Raw genomic sequence first — 26,585 nt, 5'->3', positions numbered from 1 at the left:
TAAGTGGTACTACATCATCTACACTGCTATCCTCTACTACCTCCCCCTGCAGGATATAAGTGGTACTACATCATCTACACTGCTATCCTCTACTACCTCCCCCTGCAGGATATAAGTGTTACTACAGCATCTACACCGCTATCCTCTACTACCTCCCCCTGCAGGATATAAGTGATACTACATAATCTACACTGCTATCCTCTACTACCTCCCCCTGCAGGATATAAGTGGTACTACACCATCTACACCGCTATCCTCTACTACCTCCTCCTGCAGGATATAAGTGGTACTACATCATCCACACCGCTATCCTCTACTACCTCCTCCTGCAGGATATAAGTGGTACTACATCATCTACACCGCTATCCTCTACTACCTCCTCCTGCAGGATATAAGTGGTACTACATCATCCACACCGCTATCCTCTACTACCTCCTCCTGCAGGATATAAGTGGTACTACAGCATCTACACCGCTATCCTCTACTACCTCCCCCTGCAGGATATAAGTGTTACTACAGCATCTACACCGCTATCCTCTACTACCTCCCCCTGCAGGATATAAGTGATACTACATAATCTACACTGCTATCCTCTACTACCTCCCCCTGCAGGATATAAGTGGTACTACACCATCTACACCGCTATCCTCTACTACCTCCTCCTGCAGGATATAAGTGGTACTACAGCATCTACACCGCTATCCTCTACTACCTCCCCCTGCAGGATATAAGTGTTACTACATCATCTACACTGCTATCCTCTGCTACCTCCTCCTGCAGGATATAAGTGGTACTACAGCATCTACACCGCTATCCTCTACTACCTCCCCCTGCAGGATATAAGTGTTACTACATCATCTACACTGCTATCCTCTACTACCTCCCCCTGCAGGATATAAGTGATACTACATCATCTACACTGCTATCCTCTACTACCTCCCCCTGCAGGATATAAGTGGTACTACATCATCTACACTACTATCCTCTACTACCTCCCCCTGCAGGATATAAGTGTTACTACAGCATCTACACCACTATCCTCTACTACCTCCCCCTGCAGGATATAAGTGGTACTACAGCATCTACACCGCTATCCTCTACTACCTCCCCCTGCAGGATATAAGTGGTACTAAAGCATCTACACTGCTATCCTCTACTACCTCCTCCTGCAGGATATAAGTGGTACTACATAATCTACATTGCTATCCTCTACTACCTCCCCCTGCAGGATATAAGTGGTACTACATCATCTACTTTGCTATCCTCTACTACCTCCCCCTGCAGGATATAAGTGGTACTACATCATCTACACCGCTATCCTCTACTACCTCCCCCTGCAGGATATAAGTGGTACTACACCATCTACACCGCTATCCTCTACTACCTCCTCCTGCAGGATATAAGTGGTACTACAGCATCTACACTGCTATCCTCTACTACCTCCCCCTGCAGGATATAAGTGATACTACATCATCTACACCGCTATCCTCTACTACCTCCCCCTGCAGGATATAAGTGGTACTACATCATCTACACCGCTATCCTCTACTACCTCCCCCTGCAGGATATAAGTGGTACTACACCATCTACACCGCTATCCTCTACTACCTCCTCCTGCAGGATATAAGTGGTACTACAGCATCTACACCGCTATCCTCTACTACCTCCCCCTGCAGGATATAAGTGTTACTACAGCATCTACACCGCTATCCTCTACTACCTCCCCCTGCAGGATATAAGTGATACTACATAATCTACACTGCTATCCTCTACTACCTCCCCCTGCAGGATATAAGTGGTACTACACCATCTACACCGCTATCCTCTACTACCTCCTCCTGCAGGATATAAGTGGTACTACATCATCCACACCGCTATCCTCTACTACCTCCTCCTGCAGGATATAAGTGGTACTACATCATCTACACCGCTATCCTCTACTACCTCCTCCTGCAGGATATAAGTGGTACTACATCATCCACACCGCTATCCTCTACTACCTCCTCCTGCAGGATATAAGTGGTACTACAGCATCTACACCGCTATCCTCTACTACCTCCCCCTGCAGGATATAAGTGTTACTACAGCATCTACACCGCTATCCTCTACTACCTCCCCCTGCAGGATATAAGTGATACTACATAATCTACACTGCTATCCTCTACTACCTCCCCCTGCAGGATATAAGTGGTACTACACCATCTACACCGCTATCCTCTACTACCTCCTCCTGCAGGATATAAGTGGTACTACAGCATCTACACCGCTATCCTCTACTACCTCCCCCTGCAGGATATAAGTGATACTACATCATCTACACTGCTATCCTCTACTACCTCCCCCTGCAGGATATAAGTGGTACTACATCATCTACACCGCTATCCTCTACTACCTCCCCATGCAGGATATAAGTGATACTACATCATCTACACCGCTATCCTCTGCTACCTCCCCCTGCAGGATATAAGTGGTACTACATCATCTACACCGCTATCCTCTACTACCTCCCCCTGCAGGATATAAGTGGTACTACAGCATCTACACCACTATCCTCTGCTACCTCCTCCTGCAGGATATAAGTGGTACTACATCATCTACACCGCTATCCTCTACTACCTCCCCTTGCAGGATGTAAGGTTTACTACAATTTTTTTCTACTTAACCCCCTTCTTAGTGGACACAAAGTGCACCGCAACAGCAGAACTGCCCCCTTCCCTAATGCTTATCTCTGCCCCCATCTTAGTATTTATTAGTGGTGCTACAGCTGACTATCCTTTTCCCCAGGTGTCCTTAGGTTCCCATACATCTGCACACTTAGCCTTTTATTTAATTTCTCATGGTTTCCATAAGAAGATCTGCAGCATCTACACACCAATTCTGTCACCCCTTCCTCGTGTGGCCACATCTACCCTTCACCTACTTCCCATGTGGCCACAAGTCATGCAGAATCTTCCCCCAGTGGCCACAAGAGGCGCTGCAGCATACTGCTTCCCTATACAATTCTGATTTTGTAGGTTTTAGAAATAGTCTGCTCAGATTCTGCCCAAGAGCTTACAATCTAAGTAATCTAGGCTGAAGTGTTTCCAGCACGAAGCCTCCTTTTCCCTAGAGGTCATGTATATCACATGCTCAGATACAAGGAGAAACCTCACTGCCCAACAGTTGTATAATGACATCACTATTCACTGCTATAACTGATGACACTATGGACGCACTATAACAAAAATATATCTGATTTTTAAATACTATTAATTTTTTTTTTTAATTATGACATCACATTTCACTATTGTAACAGATGACATCACAGTTAAATGGACACATTGATGAACAACTAGTAGATAATCTGGAGATTTCTAGCCAATGGTGAAGCCCTCAGGGGATGAGTTGTAGTTCTACATATTACATACCTGTATGTCAAGAATATCTATATGTGCATATACAGATCTCTGCCACCCTCCCAACCCAGCATTGTGACATCTGACCCCCTGGGGGACACCTAGCAGAACCCTGGCTAGGACTGGAGCTGTGATGCAGAGTGCGGTGGGATGTCTTCTCCTGATCCCAGTCAGAGGCTGAGCCTTCAGATAGCTGCTGGAGTTACTAGCTCATCACTCACAGTCCAGCAAAGGCAGCACCTGTCCTGCAGGAGAGACCAGGTAATCCCAGCCAGCACCCATCCAGGGCAGCCATCACCCACAGGGGAAACAGCACCTATCCAGGGCATCCAGCACACACAGGTTAAACAGCTCCCATCCAGGGCAGCCAGCACCGACAGGTTAAACAGCTCCCATCCAGGGCAGCCAGCACCCACGGGGGAAACAGCTTCCATCCAGGGTAGCCAGCACCCACAGAAGAAATAGCTTCCATCCAGGGCAACCAGCTCCCACAGGGGGAACAGCACCCATCCAGGGCATCGAGCACGCACAGGGGAAACAGCTCCCATGTAGGGCAGCCAGCACCCACAGGGGAAACAGCACCTATCCAGGGCAGCAACACCCTTAGGAGAACAAGCTCCCATTCAGGGTATCCAGCACCCACTGAGGAAACAGCTCTTGTACAGGGGTGGCAGCACCCATCCAGGGGAGGCAACCTGCTGCTTGGTGCACTCCCCCACCTCCTGCTCTCAGACAATGTGCAGGCTGTTTGCTCCGTGAATGGATCCGTAACCATTGAGGAGGAGACACCAACTACAATGACTTGAACGTGAGCCTGGACTCAGAAGCTCAGAAGCAGCCAGGACTAGACAGGTGCGCAAAGGCGCAGAGCACTACAGAGGACAGAGCTCCACTACTGAGGACAGGTGCACAGAGCTGCACTACAGAGGACAGAGCTCCACTACTGAGGACAGGGGCACAGAGATGCACTACTGAAGACAGAGCTCCACTACTGAGGACAGGTGCACAGAGCTGCACTACAGAGGACAGAGCTCCACTACTGAGGACAGGTGCACAGAGCTGCACTACAGAGGACAGAGCTCCACTACTGAGGACAGGTGCACAGAGCTGCACTACAGAGGATAGAGATCCACTACTGAGGACAGGTGCACAGAGCTGCACTACAGAGGACAGAGCTCCACTACTGAGGACAGGGGCACAGAGATGCACTACTGAAGACAGAGCTCCACTACTGAGGACAGGTGCACACACTGCACTACTGAGGACAGAGCTCCACTACTGAGGACAGGTGCACAGAGATGCACTACTGAGGACAGAGCTCCACTACTGAGGACAGGTGCACACACTGCACTACTGAGGACAGGTACACAGAGCTGCACTACAGAGGACAGAGGCGCAGAGCTGCGCTAAGAGGACATCATATACTATGGCTGCACTACTACTGACAGGTCCCCTGCATCAGGTAGCACTTTAAAAGACAGGTGCACAGAGGCACAGAGCTGCACTACTGAGGACTGCATATAATCTTGGTGCACTAATACTGACAGGTTTCCTGCATCAGGTTGCACTTTTAAAGACAGGTGCACAAAAAGACTGCACTAGTGAGAAGTGCTGGAGATATCAGTCTCCACTGCCTGGGACATCCTGCACCACTGAGGACAGGTGACTGCTATGGACTGCACTACTGAAGAAGGTCCAGGAAAGTGTCCTGCACTACTGAGGACAAGGGGATTACAGCAGTCTTCTCTACTACCCAAAGAACCAAGGAGTCTGCACTACTGAGGACTGTCCCAGAGAACCTGTCTGCACTACTGAGGGCTGGAACAGTCCAAACTTTATGGAGATATGGAAAACCCAGTGAGAGCCAGAGAGAAGAGTACAAGGTATTCAGGTAAGTCAGTGCATACTGAGCGGGGATGTAGCAGGGCTGAGGTTGTCGCCTTGTCTAATGTGTTGTCTGTGTAGCAGGGCTGAGGTTATCGCCTTGTCTAATGTGTAGCAAAGCTGAGTCTATGACATTGGGGCTGCAGGGTTTCTGATGACACAAAATCCTTTAATTGCAATGTACATGGTGTGAATAGCAGGTGTGAATGTGCCCAAGGGGTGGCCAGGGGGCTCCTGTCATGGGGGGCAGGAGGTGATCAACACGTCTATTCAGATACCAGTGAGATGGGAAATATTCTGTAACTGCTCCCCAAATCTCATCTGTACCTTGTATTATGACTGTATGTGTCTGTACCCCATGATCTTGCGTACCCCCAAACCCTGGCCATGTTTGCATGCTAAATCCTGCATGTACCCCAAATTCTGACTATGTCTGCACCCTATGTTCTTGCTGTGTTAACACCTGAATCCTAGCTGTGCCTGTACCCCAAACTCTGCCCCTGTCTGTATTCTACATGCTAATAGTACCAGAGTTTGTCTGCACCCCCTATTCTGGCGACTGTGATTTTACCCTAAATTCTGGCTCTGTCTGAACTTTAAACACCAACATGTATTTGTGTCTGTACCCTAAATCTTCTATGTACCTTTACCATGAATCCTAACCCCTTTTGCACCCCTAATTCTGCCTGTGCCTCTACCCTGAATCATTGTTCTGTATGCACCCCAATTTATTGCACTGTTCGCACCCCAAATAATAGTTGTGGCTATTTCCAAACCCTGTACCCTGGCTGTACCTTTACCCAATGTCCTGTCCCTGCTCCAGACAATTTCATTATGTGCACCCCATATTCTGTTCATTCCCCTATTACTATCTGTTATTGAACCCCAAAATCTCGTTCTAGCCTTAATGGTGCATGTTATATATTCTGACTACATGTTGTCTCTGTACCCCAAATCCTCACTGTACCCTGCAGTATGTAGTATGTCACACTCCCTCTCATTGCCCCTGTTCTTCTGTATAAAGTGCAGTTTTATCAGGTCCTGGGAAAGCTGTGTGACCCATAATATGGAGGAGATAGATGCACTGTAGGAACTTTCATTCAGGACCCTGGAAAAGCTGGATGATGAAAACCCCTATGGGACAGGTATTGGCTGTCTGTGCTATGATAAAGCCCCGTTTGCTGGCTCTACAAGAAATGTAACCCAGCTTTGTGAGGGTCCTGCATGGCAGTTTTGTTGTTCTGTGATAAAATCTATACTCTGCTATTACTCCATACCTAGGAGTAATAGGACTCTAGGAAAGCTGGGTGACACCTCCCATTGGAACTGTAAAACATGTTACATTGCTGGTGACTCAGCTTTCCCAGGAACAGATCTTGAAATGTGAATCTCCGCACCCAGCTTTTCTTGGGTGCTGAATAGCTTTTTGGGGCTGGTTTTGCATTGTTCTAGCCCATACAAATTTGGTATCACCGCATACCTAGGCAGATGCTGGAAATGCTGGGTGATGTCTCTTAATGGAGCTGTTATGTCAGACACATTGCTTGTCATCCAGCTTTCCCAGGACCCTATTCCTACGGATTCTGATTCAGTACTAAAATTCTAGGACTGTATGAATCTGGGGCGGAAAACCCCACCAGTAGCTTTTAAGGTAAACACCCAGCTTTCCCAGAGTCCATGAGATAGATTATTAGGCAGGTTGTCCCGGATCACAAAAACATTCACTTATTGCTTAGCTGCAATACCAGACACATCCCATGGACTTGTGGCAACTTGAGGGCAACCCCTTTAATTGCCTGTGTACTAGAATACAGCTCCAGAGTGTGGACAGTAAGGGGTTAATGGGAGCCAGCCAGAATGTCCAAATCGTGTCTGGGTTAATGATTGACGGCCCCTAGGACAATCCAGAGGGTAAACGTTCTCTGACTAAGAGCAGAATAAATATTGGGGGAAAGCTGGGTCAGACCCATCTGTACAAGGGGCGAGGGGCAGGGGTCGGGGGGCTGCCGCAGGAGACGCCACAGGTCGTCTCCGCATTCACCATGTGCACAGTAACTTAGTAACAGGGAATCTGAGTCAATGAGAAGCTGAAGGGTGTAGAGTCAGTCTCTCCAGCAACCAGGACTACTCCACCTATCCTCCGCCTGACAATGAGAGCGTCATCAGACAAAGGCACAACACCGCCCCGAGGAGACGCTCATCATATCTGAGAGCGAAGGAATCCAGTGATAGATTCCATAGAAGACTGACTGCCTCCACTCACAGGAGACTGACTGCCTCCACTCACAGGAGACTGACTGTCTCCACTCACAGGAAACTGACTGCCTCCACTCACAGGAGACTGACTGCCACCACTCACAGGAGACTGACTGCCTCCACTCAGAGGGGACTGACTGCCTCCACTCACAGGAGACGGACTGCCTCCACTCACAGGAGACTGGCTGCCTCCACTCACAGGAGACTGACTGCCTCCACTCACAGGAGACTGACTGCCTCCACTCACAGGAGACTGACTGCCTCCACTCACAGGAGACTGACTGCCTCCACTCACAGGAGACTGACTGCCTCCATTCACAGGAGACTGACTGCCTCCACTCACAGGAGACTGACTGCCTCCACTCACAGGAGACTGACTGCCTCCACTCACAAGAGACTGACTGCCTCCACTCACAGGAGACTGACTGCCTCCACTCAGAGGGGACTGACTGCCTCCACTCACAGGAGACTGACGGCCTCCACTCACAGGAGACTGACTGCCTCCACTCACAGGAGACTGACTGCCTCCACTCATAGGAGACTGACTGCCTCCACTCACAGGAGACTGACTGCCTCCACTCACAGGAGACTGACTGCCACCACTCACAGGAGACTGACTGCCTCCACTCAGAGGGGACTGACTGCCTCCACTCACAGGAGACGGACTGCCTCCACTCACAGGAGACGGACTGCCTCCACTCACAGGAGACTGACTGCCTCCACTCACAGGAGACGGACTGCCTCCACTCACAGGAGACTGACTGTCTCCACTCACAGGAAACTGACTGCCTCCACTCACAGGAGACTGACTGCCTCCACTCACAGGAGACTGACTGCCTCCACTCACAGGAGACTGACTGCCTCCACTCACAGGAGACTGACTGCCTCCACTCACAGGAGACTGACTGTCTCCACTCACAGGAAACTGACTGCCTCCACTCACAGGAGACTGACTGCCACCACTCACAGGAGACTGACTGCCTCCACTCAGAGGGGACTGACTGCCTCCACTCACAGGAGACGGACTGCCTCCACTCACAGGAGACTGACTGCCTCCACTCACAGGAGACTGACTGCCTCCACTCACAGGAGACTGACTGCCTCCACTCACAGGAGACTGACTGCCTCCACTCACAGGAGACTGACTGCCTCCACTCACAGGAGACTGACTGCCTCCACTCACAGGAGACGGACTGCCTCCACTCACAGGAGACTGACTGCCTCCACTCACAGGAAACTGACTGCCTCCACTCACAGGAGACTGACTGCCACCACTCACAGGAGACTGACTGCCTCCACTCAGAGGGGACTGACTGCCTCCACTCACAGGAGACGGACTGCCTCCACTCACAGGAGACTGACTGCCTCCACTCACAGGAGACTGACTGCCTCCACTCACAGGAGACTGACTGCCTCCACTCACAGGAGACTGACTGCCTCCACTCACAGGAGACTGACTGACTTGTTTTCAGTAATGAAAAGGGAGTTTTTTTTTCCAAGTCCAGCTGCTCAGAGCAGGGGGATTTTTGTGACTTTTTTGTGACTTTTTAGGCACAATATAGCGATAGATGCCGCACAAACATCTACAGAAGAGCCAATCACTGTGTCAGATCTGGCGCAGGGACTCCAAACCACTAAGTGCCGGATTTTTGCTTGCACCCAAAAAAGTTGCAAATTAAAGACAAATCTATTCACTGCGCCAAAAAATTGTGCAAACAATGGCATAAACATTCTAAAAAATGATGATTTATGTCGCCCCAAGCTCCCTGCCGCCTGAGGCGCCTCCTCTACCTCGTCCCGTAGTAATATATCAGGTTATCTCTTAGTATGCGGCTCCTCCAGGCAGTGTCTCATGTACCAGATACTCAATATCAGGATGACCTGAAATCTGCAAGAAAACTGGGGAACTTTCCTCATTCACGGATGAATTGTCAGATAATCCTGGAAAACCCCTCGAATTGTTCTCCCTCCTTGACTTGCAGTGTTGTGCCTCGTGGAATCACTGACTCCCTGGTGATTGTACCAAACGTGATCTTATGTTAAGTATCTAAGCCCATCATCTGTGTTACTGCCTGCTGAGCAGATGTATCTAAGCCCATCATGTATGATACTGCCTGCTAAGCGGATGTATCTAAGCCCATCATGTGTGATACTGCCTAGTGAGTAGATGTATCTAAGCCCATCATGTGTGATTCTGCCTGCTGAGCAGATGTATCTAAGCCCATCATGTGTGATACTGCCCCCTGATCAGATGTATGTAAACCCATCAGGTGATACAGCGAGATTAGATGAGCAGATGTATCTAAGCCCATCATGTGTGATACTGCCTGCTGAGCAGATGTGTCTGAGCCTATCATGTGTGATACTGCCTGCTGAGCGGATGTATCTAAGCCCATCATGTATGATACTGCCTGGTGAGCGTATATATCTAAGCCCATCATGTGTGATACTGCCTGCTGAGCGGATGTATCTAAGCCCATCATGTGTGATACTGCCTGGTGAGCGGATGTATCTAAGCCCATCATGTGTGATAATGCCTGGTGAGCGGATGTATCTAAGCCCATCATGTGTGATACAGCTGAGTGGATGTATCCAAAGCCATCTTGTTGGATACAGTCCATGAGTAGCTGCATGCGTAGCATACATCTAATCTATCCCTAGAAGCCGGGGCTGCCCTGGCTGCACATGCATGCAGGGGCCACTAGAGGGCAGAGTGTCTCACACCATGACATTACATGCAGTTTCGATTCTTCAGCCCCTCAGGGGGGGATTTGTGGAAACCCCCCCAATAAAGCAGAGATGATATTTATAAGATATTTATTGTCTGGGGCAGTTCTGGTTTGATATGAATATACCTGGGGGTAGTAAAGAGTGAATATTACTATATATATAGTAATCTAGGGCAATAAGGGGGTCAGTACTTCGTGGTCTTGGTGAGTAGGGGGGGGGAGGGGGTCATTTACTGTATCTCTGATAGATCAGGGTAGTAAGGGGGTCATTTCATATATCTTAGTCAGTGCAGGGATCAATTCCTGTGTCCATGGGGGTCTAGATTAGTGAATGTTTGTACCCCCGGACCTCGGACCTTGCAGGGATGATGGTTGTATACAAACTGGTCTAGAACAAGGAAAGGGGTAAAGGAAATCCACCATCCGAATCCATCTTCTTATATTTGTCACCCATGGCCTCCTTCCTTCTAAAATCAACTTCTCTAATTATGCTAATGAGCCAGAAGAGCTGAGGCCAGCGGCACACCTGGCGCTTTGAACCCGTTTTTAGTCGGGGACGTTTTGAAGCTGTTCATTAAAAACTGCATGTGTTTTAAAAATGCATCCGTTTTTTGATCGTTTTTGTCCGTTTTCCAATTATCCTCATTAAGATAATTGGAAAAAACTGTCAAAAACGGGTGTGTTTTTTAACGGACTGCTTAAGAACGGCCCAAAAACGGGTTCAAAACACCACGTGGGCATTACCAGTGTCCATCTGTGCTGCAGCTTCACAGGCTGTTACACTGTGCAGGAATACTAACCCCCCCCTCCCCTTCCACTGTGTGAGATTACAGCCCAGGGATTGGTGGAGAGCAAGACAGTATAACAGCCTGTGAGGGTTATGAGATGTATGAGGCAGTCACCATGGAGCAGCTGCGGGACCGGATTAGCGCAGAACCTTTAGCTCTAATCCTGAGCTGCGGATAGCAGCGCACGGCGCCGGGACGGGTTTCGCAGCTGAAGTTCTTGTGACTTGAAGAACTTGGAATTTGTTCCATGATCCTCTGTCTATCACAAGGCGCGAAGAACTTCCATCGGATATAAAGCCATTAAGAGGAATTACACCAATTAAAGCCGCTAACTTAAAGGGGTTGTCCACATTAAGGCAAATTAATGTTATTGTTTGTATTATTGAAAGTTATACAATGTTCCAATATACTTCCTGTATCAATTTCTCACGGTTTTCTAGATCTCTGCTTGCTGTCCTTCTATAGCAAGCTTCATGGTTTATTTCCAGTGGACAGAAATCTGACCATGGTCACACAGGTGCACAGCTCGTTATGTCACACAGGTGCACAGCTCGTTATGTCACACAGGTGCACGGCTCGTTATATCAAAGAGAGTAATCAGGGCCGCGCACCTGTGTGACCAGGGTCAGATGTCTGTCCACTGGAAATAAACCATGAAGCTTTCTATAGAAGGACAGCAAGCAGAGATCTAGAAAACCGTGAGGAATTGATACAGGAAGTATATTGGAACATTGTATAATTTTTAATAATACAAACAATAACATGAATTTTCTAAAATGGGAAAACCCCTTTAAAGGGTTCTGTGCAAGAAAAAATGACATTATTCAGAGATTTTGTTAACAGAAAGCCCCATTCACATCCACCCTGCACGACTTTCTGTAGGAACCGACTTGTCCATGTGCGAGATGAATAGTTCATTGATTTCCTTTATGTAATACTTCATTTCCCCAGCGGGGGAGCTGTAGGGAGATCGAACACTTGTTGCCAGGAAACTCACACATTACATCTCTGTACTGTGACATCACTGTGTGTATTATCTCTGTACTGTGACATCACTGTGTACTATCCCTGTACTGTGACATCACTGTGTGTATTATCCCTGTACTGTGACATCACTGTGTGTATTATCCCTGTACTGTGACATCACTGTGAGTATTATCCCTGTACTGTGACATCACTGTGTGTATTATCCCTGTACTGTGACATCACTGTGTGTATTATCCCTGTACTGTGACATCACTGTGTGTATTATCCCTGTACTGTGACATTACTGTGTGCATTATCTCTGTACTGTGACATCACTGTGTGTATTATCTCTGTACTGTGACATCACTGTGTGTATTATCTCTGTACTGTGACATCGCTGTGTATATAATCCCTGTACTGTGACATCACTGTGTGTATTATCTCTGTACTGTGACATCACTGTGTGTATTATCTCTGTACTGTGACATCGCTGTGCGTGTTATCCCTGTACTGTGACATCACTGTGTGTATTATCTCTGTACTGTGACATCACTGTGTGTATTATCTCTGTACTGTGACATCACTGTGTATTATCCCTGTACTGTGACATCACTGTGTGTATTATCTCTGTACTGTGACATCACTGTGTGTATTATCCCTGTACTGTGACATCACTGTGTGTATTATCCTGTACTGTGACATCACTGTGTGTATTATCCCTGTACTGTGACATCACTGTGTGTATTATCTCTGTACTGTGACATCACTGTGTGTATTATCCCTGTACTGTGACATCGCTGTGTGTATTATCCCTATACTGTGACATCGATGTGTGTATTATCCTTGTACTGTGACATCACTGTGTGTATTATCCCTGTACTGTGACATCACTGTGTGTATTATCCCTATACTGTGACATCGATGTGTGTATTATCCCTGTACTGTGACATCACTGTGTGTATTATCCCTGTACTGTGACATCACTGTGTGTATTATCCCTGTACTGTGACGTCGCTGTGTGTATTATCCCTGTACTGTGACATCACTGTGTGTATTATCTCTGTACTGTGACATCACTGTGTATTATCCCTGTACTGTGACATCACTGTGTGTATTATCCCTGTACTGTGACATCACTGTGTGTATTATCCCTGTACTGTGACATCGCTGTGTATATTATCCCTGTACTGTGACATCACTGTGTGTATTATCTCTGTACTGTGACACCACTGTGTGTATTATCCCTGTACTGTGACAACACTGTGTGTATTATCCCTGTACTGTGACATCACTGTGTGTATTATCCCTGTACTATGACATCACTGTGTGTATTATCCCTGTACTGCTACATCACTGTGTGTATTATCTCTGTACTGTGACATCACTGTGTGTATTATCCCTGTACTGTGACATCACTGTGTGTATTATCCCTGTACTGTGACATCACTGTGTGTATTATCTCTGTACTGTGACATCACTGTGTGTATTATCCCTGTACTGTGACATCACTGTGTGTATTATCTCTGTACTGTGACATCACTGTGTGTATTATCCCTGTACTGTGACATCACTGTGTGTATTATCTCTGTACTGTGACATCACTGTGTGTATTATCCCTGTACTGTGACATCACTGTGTGTATTATCTCTGTACTGTGACATCACTGTGTGTATTATCCCTGTACTATGACATCACTGTGTGTATTATCCCTGTACTATGACATCACTGTGTGTATTATCCCTGTCCTGTGACATCACTGTGTGTATTATCCCTGTACTGTGACATCACTGTGTGTATTATCTCTGTACTGTGACATCACTGTGTGTATTATCCCTGTACTGTGACATCACTGTGTGTATTATCTCTGTACCGTGACATCACTGTGTGTATTATTGCTGTACTGTGACATCACTGTGTGTATTTTCCCTGTACTGTGACATCACTGCGTGTATTCTCCCTGTACTGTGACATCACTGTGTGTATTATCCCTGTACTGTGACATCACTGTGTGTATTATCCCTGTACTGTGACATCACTGTGTGTATTATCCCTGTACTGTGACATCACTGTGTGTATTATCCCTGTACTGTGACATCACTGTGTGTATTATCTCTGTACTGTGACATCACTGTGTGTATTATCTCTGTACTGTGACATCACTGTGTGTATTATCCCTGTAGTGTGTATGTACATGTGGGATGCAGTGCATGTATAGGACGTGTATTATACATATGGGTGGAGTCTGTATGGTCAGTAGGTGGAGCATTGTGTGTATGAGAGACTCCTGCAGCACTATGATGTCTCTGGTGGCAGGTCAGTCCCTGTGCCGGGGGGTGGCCGCCCTTTGCCCGCTGCTACATTACAGGATGTCACCGCCGAGCGATTATTCCATGTGAAAGCTCCTCAGTAATATTTATAGCTTCTCTCACATGTTATCATTACACTTCATGGGCAAATGGACAATTCCTTGAAAAGCGCACAGAATGACCTCAGCAAATCTAATTTTAGATGTCATTTTCTCTTACACGTTTTTTCCCTGTTGCTTTTAGTCCGTTCCTTCACCGCGGGAAAGACATAAATTTGAGAAAAGTTGAGTCAAGTTATAGAGAGGACATGTAAGTGACAGGGAAAATACTCAGGGGCCTAGAGCCAGGACTAGCTCCGAAATATCCGGGTACATCAATGATATTACACATAGTGATGTCACAGTACAGGGGGAATACACACAGTGATGTCACAGTACAGGGATAATACACACAGTGATGTCACAGTACAGAGATAATACACACAGTGATGTCACAGCACAGGGATAATACACACAGTGATGTCACAGTACAGGGATAATACACAGTGATGTCACAGTACAGGGATAATACACACAGTGATGTCACAGTACAGGGAGAATACACACAGTGATGTCACAGTACAGGGAGAATACACAGTGATGTCACAGTACAGGGATAATACACACAGTGATGTCACAGTACAGGGAGAATACACACAGTGATGTCACAGTACAGGGAGAATACACACAGTGATGTCACAGTACAGGGATAATACACGCAGTGATGTCATAGTACAGGGATAATACACGCAGCAATGTCACAGTACAGGACAATACACACAGTGATGTCACAGTACAGGGATAATACACGCAGCGATGTCACAGTACAGGATAATACACACAGTGATGTCACAGTACAGGGATAATACACACAGTGATGTCACAGTACAGAGATAATACACACAGTGATGTCACAGTACAGGGATAATACACACAGTGATGTCACAGTACAGGGATAATACACACAGTGATGTCACAGTACAGCCATAATACACACAGTGATGTCACAGTACAGGGATAATACACACAGTGATGTCACAGTACAGAGATAATACACACAGTGATGTCACAGTACAGGGATAATACACACAGTGATGTCACAGTACAGGGATAGTACACACAGCGATGTCACAGTACAGGGATAATACACACAGTGATGTCACAGTACAGAGATAATACACACAGTGATGTCACAGTACAGGGATAATACACACAGTGATGTCACAGTACAGAGATAATACACACAGTGATGTCACAGTACAGGGATAATACACACAGGGATGTCACAGTACAGGACAATACACACAGTGATGTCACAGTACAGGGATAATACACACAGTGATGTCACAGTACAGGGATAATACACACAGTGATGTCACAGTACAGGGATGATACACACAGTGATGTCACAGTACAGGGATGATACACACAGTGATGTCACAGTACAGGGATAATATACACAGTGATGTCACAGTACAGGGATAATACACACAGGAATGTCACAGGACAGAGATAATACACGCAGTGATGTCACAGTACAGGGATAATACGCACAGTGATGTCACAGTACAGGGATAATACGCACAGTGATGTCACAGTACAGGGATAATACACACAGTGATGTCACAGTACAGGGAGAATACACACAGTGATGTCACAGTACAGGGAGAATACACAGTGATGTCACAGTACAGGGATAATACACACAGTGATGTCACAGTACAGGGAGAATACACACAGTGATGTCACAGTACAGGGAGAATACACACAGTGATGTCACAGTACAGGGATAATACACGCAGTGATGTCATAGTACAGGGATAATACACGCAGCAATGTCACAGTACAGGACAATACACACAGTGATGTCACAGTACAGGGATAATACACGCAGCGATGTCACAGTACAGGGATAATACACACAGTGATGTCACAGTACAGAGATAATACACACAGTGATGTCACAGTACAGGGATAATACACACAGTGATGTCACAGTACAGGGATAATACACACAGTGATGTCACAGTACAGCCATAATACACACAGTGATGTCACAGTACAGGGATAATACACACAGTGATGTCACAGTACAGAGATAATACACACAGTGATGTCACAGTACAGGGATAATACACACAGTGATGTCACAGTACAGGGATAGTACACACAGCGATGTCACAGTACAGGGATAATACACACAGTGATGTCACAGTACAGAGATAATACACACAGTGATGTCACAGTACAGGGATAATACACACAGTGATGTCACAGTACAGAGATAATACACCCAGTGATGTCACAGTACAGGGATAATACACACAGGGATGTCACAGTACAGGACAATACACACAGTGATGTCACAGTACAGGGATAATACACACAGTGATGTCACAGTACAGGGATAATACACACAGTGATGTCACAGTACAGGGATGATACACACAGTGATGTCACAGTACAGGGATGATACACACAGTGATGTCACAGTACAGGGATAATATACACAGTGATGTCACAGTACAGGGATAATACACACAGGAATGTCACAGGACAGAGATAATACACGCAGTGATGTCACAGTACAGGGATAATACGCACAGTGATGTCACAGTACAGGGATAATACGCACAGTGATGTCACAGTACAGGGATAATACACACAGTGATGTCACAGTAGAGGGATAATACGCACAGTGATGTCACAGTACAGAGATAATACACACAGTGATGTCACAGTACAGGGATAATACACACAGTGATGTCACAGTACAGAGATAATACACACAGTGATGTCACAGTACAGGGATAATACACACAGTGATGTCACAGTACAGGGATAATACACACAGTGATGTCACAGTACAGGGATAATACACACAGTGATGTCACAGTACAGGGGATAATACACACAGTGATGTCACAGTACAGGGATAATACACACAGCGATGTCACAGGACAGAGATAATACACACAGTGATGTCACATTACAGAGATAATACACACAGTAATGTCACAGTACAGGGATAATACACACAGGGATGTCACAGGACAGAGATATTACACACAGTATAAGACATTGCTATGGTGGCCTAGTTGTATATTGGGATCTTCCTCTATGTAATTTGCACGCTCGGATATAATATTTCTTCCTGTGAGGATAAGATGTGATGTTTCTTCTTTCTCGTCTTATTGATTTGAAGTCTTTCTCGGAGATAAACATTTTGCTGACACAAGTTGGATGTCAGATGACAGCAGAGCATTGATCCGGAGCGCGGCCCCGCACATAAGTCATGTATAGCCAGCGCCTCATCACATGACGGACAGTGACTGGCCAGAGAACAGCGTGGAGGAGCCCTGGTACACCAAACAGCACCAGGGCACCATGTAGTGGCCCCAATGTATCTGCTCCCCACCATAGAATAGTCAGGGGCGTCCTAAATCTGAGCCGTTACCACAATTGTCCTTTCAGATTTCCACTACTATTATCTTCTCTCCTTCACGGCGCCTTCCACCACTTCACCGGCCACCATCCAGAAGGAGCCCCCATGTGTCCCCGGCCTCCAGGAGAGCGAGCGGGAGAAGGGGTGGAGGCTCCTTATGGTGGATGAGTGTTGCCCGAGGCTGGAAGAAGACTATGGTCCCACGCGGAGGAGACGTGGTCTGTCATGTGGACACGTGGTCAGGAGGAAAGCTACACAAATTCTTCCATGTCGCTGTCTCTCTGCCAGGAATCTGAGCCAAAAGAGCAATTTTGTGCTTATTATCATTTCGGCTGAATACGACTTGTACACAATGTTATATTGTATTCAGTCATAGCTGCAATTATTTACCCAGGATACACAGGGGCGAGGGGGGGGCAAGAGGAATAGTAATAATACTAAGGGAGTAACAATTGTATCATAGATGTATAGTGATGTCACAGTACAGCAATAATACACACAGTGATGTCACAGTACAGCAATAATACACACAGTGATGTCACAGTACAGCAATAATACACACAGTGATGTCACAGTACAGGGATAATACACACAGTGATGTCACAGTATAGGGATAATACACACAGTGTTGTCACAGTACAGGGATAATACACACAGCGATGTCACAGTACAGGGATAATACACACAGTGATGTCACAGTACAGGGATAATACACACAGTGATGTCACAGTATAGGGATAATACACACAGTGATGTCACAGTACAGGGATAATACACACAGCGATGTCACAGTACAGAGATAATACACACAGTGATGTCACAGTACAGGATAATACACACAGTGATGTCACAGTACAGGGATAATACACACAGCGATGTCACAGTACAGGGATAATACACACAGTGATGTCACAGTACAGGGATAATACACACAGTGATGTCACAGTATAGGGATAATACACACAGTGATGTCACAGTACAGGGATAATACACACAGCGATGTCACAGTACAGGGATAATACACACAGTGATGTCACAGTACAGGATAATACACACAGCGATGTCACAGTACAGGGATAATACACACAGTGATGTCACAGTACAGGGGTAATACATACAGCGATGTCACAGTACAGGGATAATACACACAGTGATGTCACAGTACAGAGATAATACACACAGTGATGTCACAGTACAGGGATCATACACACAGTGATGTCACAGTACAGAAATAATACACACAGTGATGTCACAGTGCAGGGATAATACACACAGTGATGTCACAGTACAGGGATAATACAAACAGTGATGTCACAGTACAGGGATAACACACAGTGATGTCACAGTACAGGGATCATACACACAGCGATGTCACAGTACAGCAATAATACACACAGTGATGTCACAGTACAGGGATAATACACACAGTGATGTCACAGTACAGGGATAATACACACAGTGATGTCACAGTACAGGGATAATACACACAGTGATGTCACAGTACAGGGATAATACACACAGTGATGTCACAGTACAGAGATAATGCACACAGTGATGTCACAGTACAGGGATAATACACACAGTGATGTCACAGTACAGAGATAATGCACACAGTGATGTCACAGTACAGGGATAATACACAGTGATGTCACAGTGCAGGGATAATACACACAGTGATGTCACAGTACAGGGATAATACACAGGGATGTCACAGTACAGAGATAATACACACAGTGATGTCACAGTAAAGGGATAATACACACAGTGATGTCACAGTACAGGGATAATACACACAGTGATGTCACAGTACAGAGATAATGCACACAGTGATGTCACAGTACAGGGATAATACACAGTGATGTCACAGTACAGGGATAATACACACAGTGATGTCACAGTACAGAGATAATACACACAGTGATGTCACAGTACAGGGATAATACACAGTGATGTCACAGTGCAGGGATAATACACACAGTGATGTCACAGTACAGGGATAATGCACACAGTGATGTCACAGTACAGGGATAATACACAGTGATGTCACAGTGCAGGGATAATACACACAGTGATGTCACAGTACAGGGATAATACACACAGTTATGTCACAGTACAGGGATAATACACAGTGATGTCACAGTACAGAGATAATGCACACAGTGATGTCACAGTACAGGGATAATACACAGTGATGTCACAGTACAGGGATAATACACAGGGATGTCACAGTACAGAGATAATACACACAGTGATGTCACAGTAAAGGGATAATACACACAGTGATGTCACAGTACAGGGATAATACACACAGTGATGTCACAGTACAGAGATAATGCACACAGTGATGTCACAGTACAGGGATAATACACAGTGATGTCACAGTACAGGGATAATACACACAGTGATGTCACAGTACAGAGATAATACACACAGTGATGTCACAGTACAGGGATAATACACACAGTGATGTCACAGTACAGAGATAATACACAGTGATGTCACAGTGCAGGGATAATACACACAGTGATGTCACAGTACAGGGATAATACACACAGTTATGTCACAGTACAGGGATAATACACAGTGATGTCACAGTACAGAGATAATGCACACAGTGATGTCACAGTACAGGGATAATACACAGTGATGTCACAGTACAGGGATAATACACACAGTGATGTCACAGTACAGAGATAATACACACAGTGATGTCACAGTACAGGGATAATACACACAGTGATGTCACAGTACAGGGATAATACACACAGTGATGTCACAGTACAGGGATAATACACACAGTGATGTCACAGTACAGAGATAATACACACAGTGATGTCACAGTACAGGGATAATACACACAGTGATGTCACAGTACAGGGATAATACACAGTGATGTCACAGTGCAGGGATAATACACACAGTGATGTCACAGTACAGGGATAATACACACAGTGATGTCACAGTACAGGGATAATACACACAGTGATGTCACAGTACAGGGATAATACACGGTGATGTCACAGTACAGGGATAATACATACAGTGATGTCACAGTACAGGGATAGTACACACAGTGATGTCACAGTACAGGGGATAATACACACAGTGATGTCACAGTACAGAGATAATACACACATAATACAGAGGTTACTCCACAGGCAGTGATGCAGGTCTATACTCCTTATGATTTCTTAGTATCTATTTCCTATTCTACTACAGTGAATTCTCATCCTCTAGTAAATGAGTTTTCCCCTGTGACTTCCATCCTCGGAAGCTGCTCCCCGTGGTGTCCAGGAGCCATTGCTATGAGGGTGAAGGATTCAGTGAGCAGATGCTCAGTATTATAGCATGAATACAAATCTCAGAATCTGTATGGAGAAAATAAGAGGCGACCGGGTGCCCTCCAATCATTACAGCATATTGGTGTTATTGTTACGTTCACATTCTCCGCTGAGTTGTCAGTATACAGCACGTCCCCGAACATGTAATGTACAAATATATACAGCATCACACAGTCATCTATCATCACATGTGCTGTGTACATTGTTCTCATAGTAGTAGTGATATGAGCAGAAATTCCACCAGTACTTATATCCCTGTACATAGGGGGCAGTATTATAGTAGTTATATTCCTGTACATAGGGGGCAGTATTATAGTAGTTATATTCCTGTACATAGGGGGCAGTATTATAGTAGTTATATTCTTGTACATAGGAAGCAGTATTATAGTAGTTATATCCCTGTACATAGGGAGCAGTATTATAGTAGTTATATTCCTGTACATAGGGGGCAGTATTATATTAGTTATATTCTTGTACATAGGGGGCAGTATTATAGTAGTTATATTCTTGTACATAGGGGGCAGTATTATAGTAGTTATATTCCTGTACATAGGGGGCAGTATTATAGTAGTTATATCCCTGTACATAGGGGGCAGTATTATAGTAGTTATATTCCTGTACATAGGGGGCAGTATTATAGTAGTTATATTCTTGTACATAGGGGGCAGTATTATAGCAGTTATATTCTTGTACATAGGGGGCAGTATTATAGCAGTTATATTCTTGTACATAGGGGGCAGTATTATAGTAGTTATATTCTTGTACATAGGAGGCAGTATTATAGTAGTTATATTCCTGTACATAGGAGGCAGTATTATAGTAGTTATATTCTTGTACATAGGGGCAGTATTAAAGTAGTTATATTCTTGTACATAGGGGCAGTATTATAGTAGTTATAGTCCTGTACGTAGGGGGCAGTATTATAGTAGTTATATTCCTGTACATAGGGGGCAGTATTATAGTAGTTATATTCTTGTACATAGGGGACAGTATTATAGTAGTTATATTCCTGTACATAGGGGGCAGTATTATAATAGTTATATTCTTGTACATAGGGGGCAGTATTATAGTAGTTATATTCTTGTACATAGGGGGCAGTATTATAGTAGTTATATTCTTGTACATAGGAGGTAGTATTATAGTAGTTATATTCCTGTACATAGGGGGCAGTATTATAGTAGTTATATTCTTGTACATAGGGGGCAGTATTATAGTAGTTATATTCCTGTACATAGGGGGCAGTATTATAGTACAGACGGTCCCCTACTTAAGGACACCCGACTTACAGACAACCCATAGTTACAGACGGACCCCTCTGCCCACTGTGACCTCTGGTGAAGCACTATGGATGCTTTACTATAGTCCCAGACTGCAATGATCAGCTGTAAGATGTCTGTAATGAAGCTTTATTGATAATTCTTGGTCCAATTACACCCAAAATTTTGAAACTCCAATTGTCACTGGGGCAAAAGAAAAAAAATTGTCTAGAACTTCCATTATAAAATATACAGTTTCGACTTACATACAAATTCAACTTAAGAACAAACCTCCAGACCCTATCTTGTATGTAACCCGGGGACTGCCTGTAGTTATATTCCTGTACATAGGGGGCAGTATTATAGTAGTTATATTCCTGTACATAGGGGGCAGTATTATAGTAGTTATATTCCTGTACATAGGGGGCAGTATTATAGTAGTTATATTCCTGTACATAGGGGGCAGTATTATAGTAGTTATATTCTTGTACATAGGGGGCAGTATTATAGTAGTTATATTCCTGTACATAGGGGGCAGTATTATAGTAGTTATATTCCTGTACATAGGGGGGCAGTATTATAGTAGTTATATTCCTGTACATAGGGGGCAGTATTATAGTAGTTATAGTCCTGTACATAGGGGGCAGTATTATAGTAGTTATATTCCTGTACATAGGGGGCGGTATTATAGTAGTTATATTCTTGTACATAGGGGGCAGTATTATAGTAGTTATATTCCTGTACATAGGGGCAGTATTATAGTAGTTATATTCCTGTACATAGGAGGCAGTATTATAGTAGTTATATTTTTGTACGTAGGGGGCAGTATTATAGTAGTTATATTCTTGTACATAGGGGCAGTATTATAGTAGTTATATTCTTGTACATAGGGGGCAGTATTATAGTAGTTATATTCTTGTACATAGGAGGCAGTATTATAGTAGTTATATTCTTGTACATAGGGGGCAGTATTATAGTAGTTATATTCCTGTACATAGGGGGCAGTATTATAGCAGTTATATTCCTGTACATAGGGAGCAGTATTATAGTAGTTATATTCCTGTACATAGGGGGCAGTATTATAGTAGTTATATTCTTGTACATAGGGGGCAGTATTATAGTAGTTATATTCTTGTACATAGGGGGCAGTATTATAGTAGTTATATTCTTGTACATAGTGGGCAGTATTATAGTAGTTATAGTCTTGTACATAGGAGGCAGTATTACAGTAGTTATGTTTGTTCACAAGGGGGTAGTATTTCAAGTAATGTTTTGTTGTTCAGCCAATCACATTTATCTCTACTTTGTTTTTCAGTGGTATTGCTGCTCTCACAGTTTTGAAGAACATCTTAATAAGGTAACCATGGAACCCGTATCTCTTCCAATGGCTTCTCTTATGGAACCTGGGGTGAAGGACCTCAACCTAACAATATGCAGGAATGTGACTTGTAATGAAACGGTGCTGGAGGCCCCTATGCCTAGGATGAGCTCTGTCCTCATCCCTTTTATTTATCTGCTGGTTTGTGCTATTGGACTGAGTGGGAATACTCTAGTCATCTATGTAGTTCTTCGTTACGCCAAGATGAAGACCGTCACTAACATCTACATTTTGAACTTGGCAGTGGCAGATGTTCTTTTTATGTTAGGACTACCCTTCCTTGCTACCCAAAATGCCATTTCTTACTGGCCCTTTGGGACTTTTCTTTGCAGGCTGGTATTGACAGTGGATGGTATAAACCAGTTCACCAGTATCTTCTGCCTTACAGTTATGAGCATTGACCGCTATTTGGCAGTGGTTCATCCCATCAAGTCAACAAAGTGGAGGAGACCCAGAGTGGCCAAACTTATCAGCGCCACTGTTTGGACTGTTTCTTTTCTGGTTGTCCTCCCGGTTGTCATCTTTTCTGATGTCCAACCAGATTTCCACACCTGCAACATCAACTGGCCAGAGCCAGTAAATATCTGGTCTACTGCATTCATCATCTACACCTCCGTGTTGGGCTTCTTTGGACCACTACTAGTAATTTGCCTCTGCTACCTTTTGATTGTCATTAAGGTGAAGTCTTCTGGTCTTCGTGTAGGCTCCACTAGACGTAGAAGATCAGAACGTAAAGTCACCAGAATGGTGGTCATCATTGTGGCTGTTTTTGTGTTTTGTTGGCTTCCCTTCTATATACTGAACATAGTCAATTTAACGTTTATCGTCCCGGAGGAACCAGCATACGTAGGTGTTTACTTCTTTGTGGTCATCTTGTCCTATGCCAACAGTTGCGCCAACCCAATCCTCTACGGCTTCCTGTCGGACAATTTCAAGCAGAGCTTTCAGAAGGTTCTCTGCCTTCGCAAAAGCAACGGCATCAAGGATGCCGACCTGACGGAAAACCGTCAAGAGAAGAGCAGTCGAATCCAGGAGACCATGCTCACGTCAAGGAACTCCGAATTTAATGGGCATATGCAAACAAGCAAAGTCTGAGACACAAGACCCTTCCACCTTCGCGAGGAATGTAAATAGGCACAGAGCACTTGCCACAAATATTTATAGGATTGGAAGTAAAGATCCCAACCCGGAAGGAATTCTTCTTGGAATCTACTTAAAGACGACGCTGGTTTTCATCCATATTTAAAGGAACATTTAGAAGAATGTTGACTGCAGTATTTCTATAAATGTTTGGTACCACCAGTCGATAATGATGTTTCTCTCTCTCGTATCCTATGCATTATTCTCGCCCCATTGACACCTAAGAACAATGTACCGTTTGCTAGTCCATTCACGTGAAGCTATTTTCTGTCTGCAATTACAAATGTGAAACCCCCATATCTGATTCATGGTCAGAATAAAACACTCGTGAAGTGGCTGCGGCATTGTAATGTAAACACACGTCTCATCTCCATACTAATGTGCGCTATGTATGGCTGAATCTTGCCGGGACTTAATCACTATTCACGCCAGAGGGACAGGTAATGCACAATGACGGATGAGAAATGCGATATTGAAAGCTACCATTATTCTCATTTTACATCAGCCCCCCCCCCCCCCCCCCCCGGGCTCTTATCCTCTAAGAAGGTTGTTTTGTTTTTTCTTTGTGTGTGTGTTTTTTTTTATAAAACATGGATGTTTTTCTTTTTCAGGCTCTCTTTTTTTTAAGTAAATGGTCTCTTAATCTGTCGTTCAATAATAAAAATCTAGCAGGAATATGAACACAATAATGATCTGGTATGACTAGGTACATGAAATCCAAAACAGAAATATTTGGGACTGCTGGGACGTCCTCTTAGATTCTGTAGATGCATCGCTCGATGTCTATGGGACTTCCGGGTCGTCTTACGATGCCCAAATTTAAGAGCAGCTAAAGGGGGCTTGCGATTCACTTTCTGCCAATAGTTGGGGGTCCTATGGCACCCCAGATCATAGGGATAAATTTCCCCACATTGTTTTACAGAAATTCTCTGTTTGGGATCATTAGAAAGTAAAAGAGTGATCATGAGATTTTCTGAACTTAGTTACCATCTATCTCTAGAGCGATCTGAAAGAAAGTGATTCATTTTACCACAGTGCCCCCACAGGTAAAATAAAGGACTACACAATTCAAAATTATATCAGAGGGATGTCTGGGAAATGCATAGATGTTTTGAGTCCTCCAAAGTATCACCTATGCACTGCATACTCCTCAGTTATGGGCCACCAATTATTACTCCAAATGTTTACCTAAAGTTCATCCCAATGACTCTCATAGGGGCTCATTTACTAAGGGTCCGCGGGTTTCCCGAATATTTCCATTTTGCGCCGAATTCCCCCGGGTTTTTGGCGCACATGATCGTGCGCCAAAATGTTATATAATGTTATATAAAATTAAAGTAGTAGATGATGTTATATAAAATTAAAGTAGTAGATGATGGGGCACATTTACCTACCTGGTCCCTGCGCAATGCTCGAGGATGAAGTCTTCTGCAATTCAACAAGATCGTGCACCCGATATCCTGCATGTGTCGCTTCCCCGCTCAGGTCCGCTGGAGTTCACCTTCTTCTTCCCGGTGTATGTGAGTGCATTGTCTTGCGACACAATCTGACTTGTTAAATCCCACGCGTAGTCCGAATCCGTAGGATCGTCCGTCAGCCCACCCCACGATTTGTGTCGCGTGAAAGTTGAAGCGATAGCGACACAATCCGATTGCGTGGACGC

At 44.8% G+C, this 26,585-nt stretch overlaps 1 protein-coding gene across 1 annotated transcript; it reads left to right on the top strand.

The window, feature by feature from the left end:
- The first annotated feature begins 3,553 nt into the window (after positions 1-3,553).
- SSTR5 (somatostatin receptor 5) lies at positions 3,554-25,528 on the top strand. The gene is made up of 2 exons (XM_072119943.1): positions 3,554-5,286; positions 23,720-25,528. Exon 2 carries the CDS (start codon positions 23,768-23,770, stop codon positions 24,875-24,877), a length of 1,110 nt encoding a protein of 369 aa, XP_071976044.1. The 5' UTR covers positions 3,554-5,286; positions 23,720-23,767; the 3' UTR covers positions 24,878-25,528.
- The last annotated feature ends 1,057 nt before the right edge of the window (positions 25,529-26,585 follow it).

The sequence above is a fragment of the Engystomops pustulosus genome, chromosome 8 (assembly GCF_040894005.1).
Source record: "Engystomops pustulosus chromosome 8, aEngPut4.maternal, whole genome shotgun sequence".
Taxonomy (NCBI): Eukaryota; Metazoa; Chordata; class Amphibia; order Anura; family Leptodactylidae; genus Engystomops; species Engystomops pustulosus.
The sequence above is the reverse complement of the archived record's forward strand: the minus strand, read 5'-3'. Positions and strand labels throughout refer to the sequence as shown.

Excerpts from the sequence above, each read along its gene's own strand:
- SSTR5 (XM_072119943.1), top strand. The coding sequence starts at position 23,768 with ATGGAACCCGTATCTCTTCCAATGGCTTCTCTTATGGAACCTGGGGTG.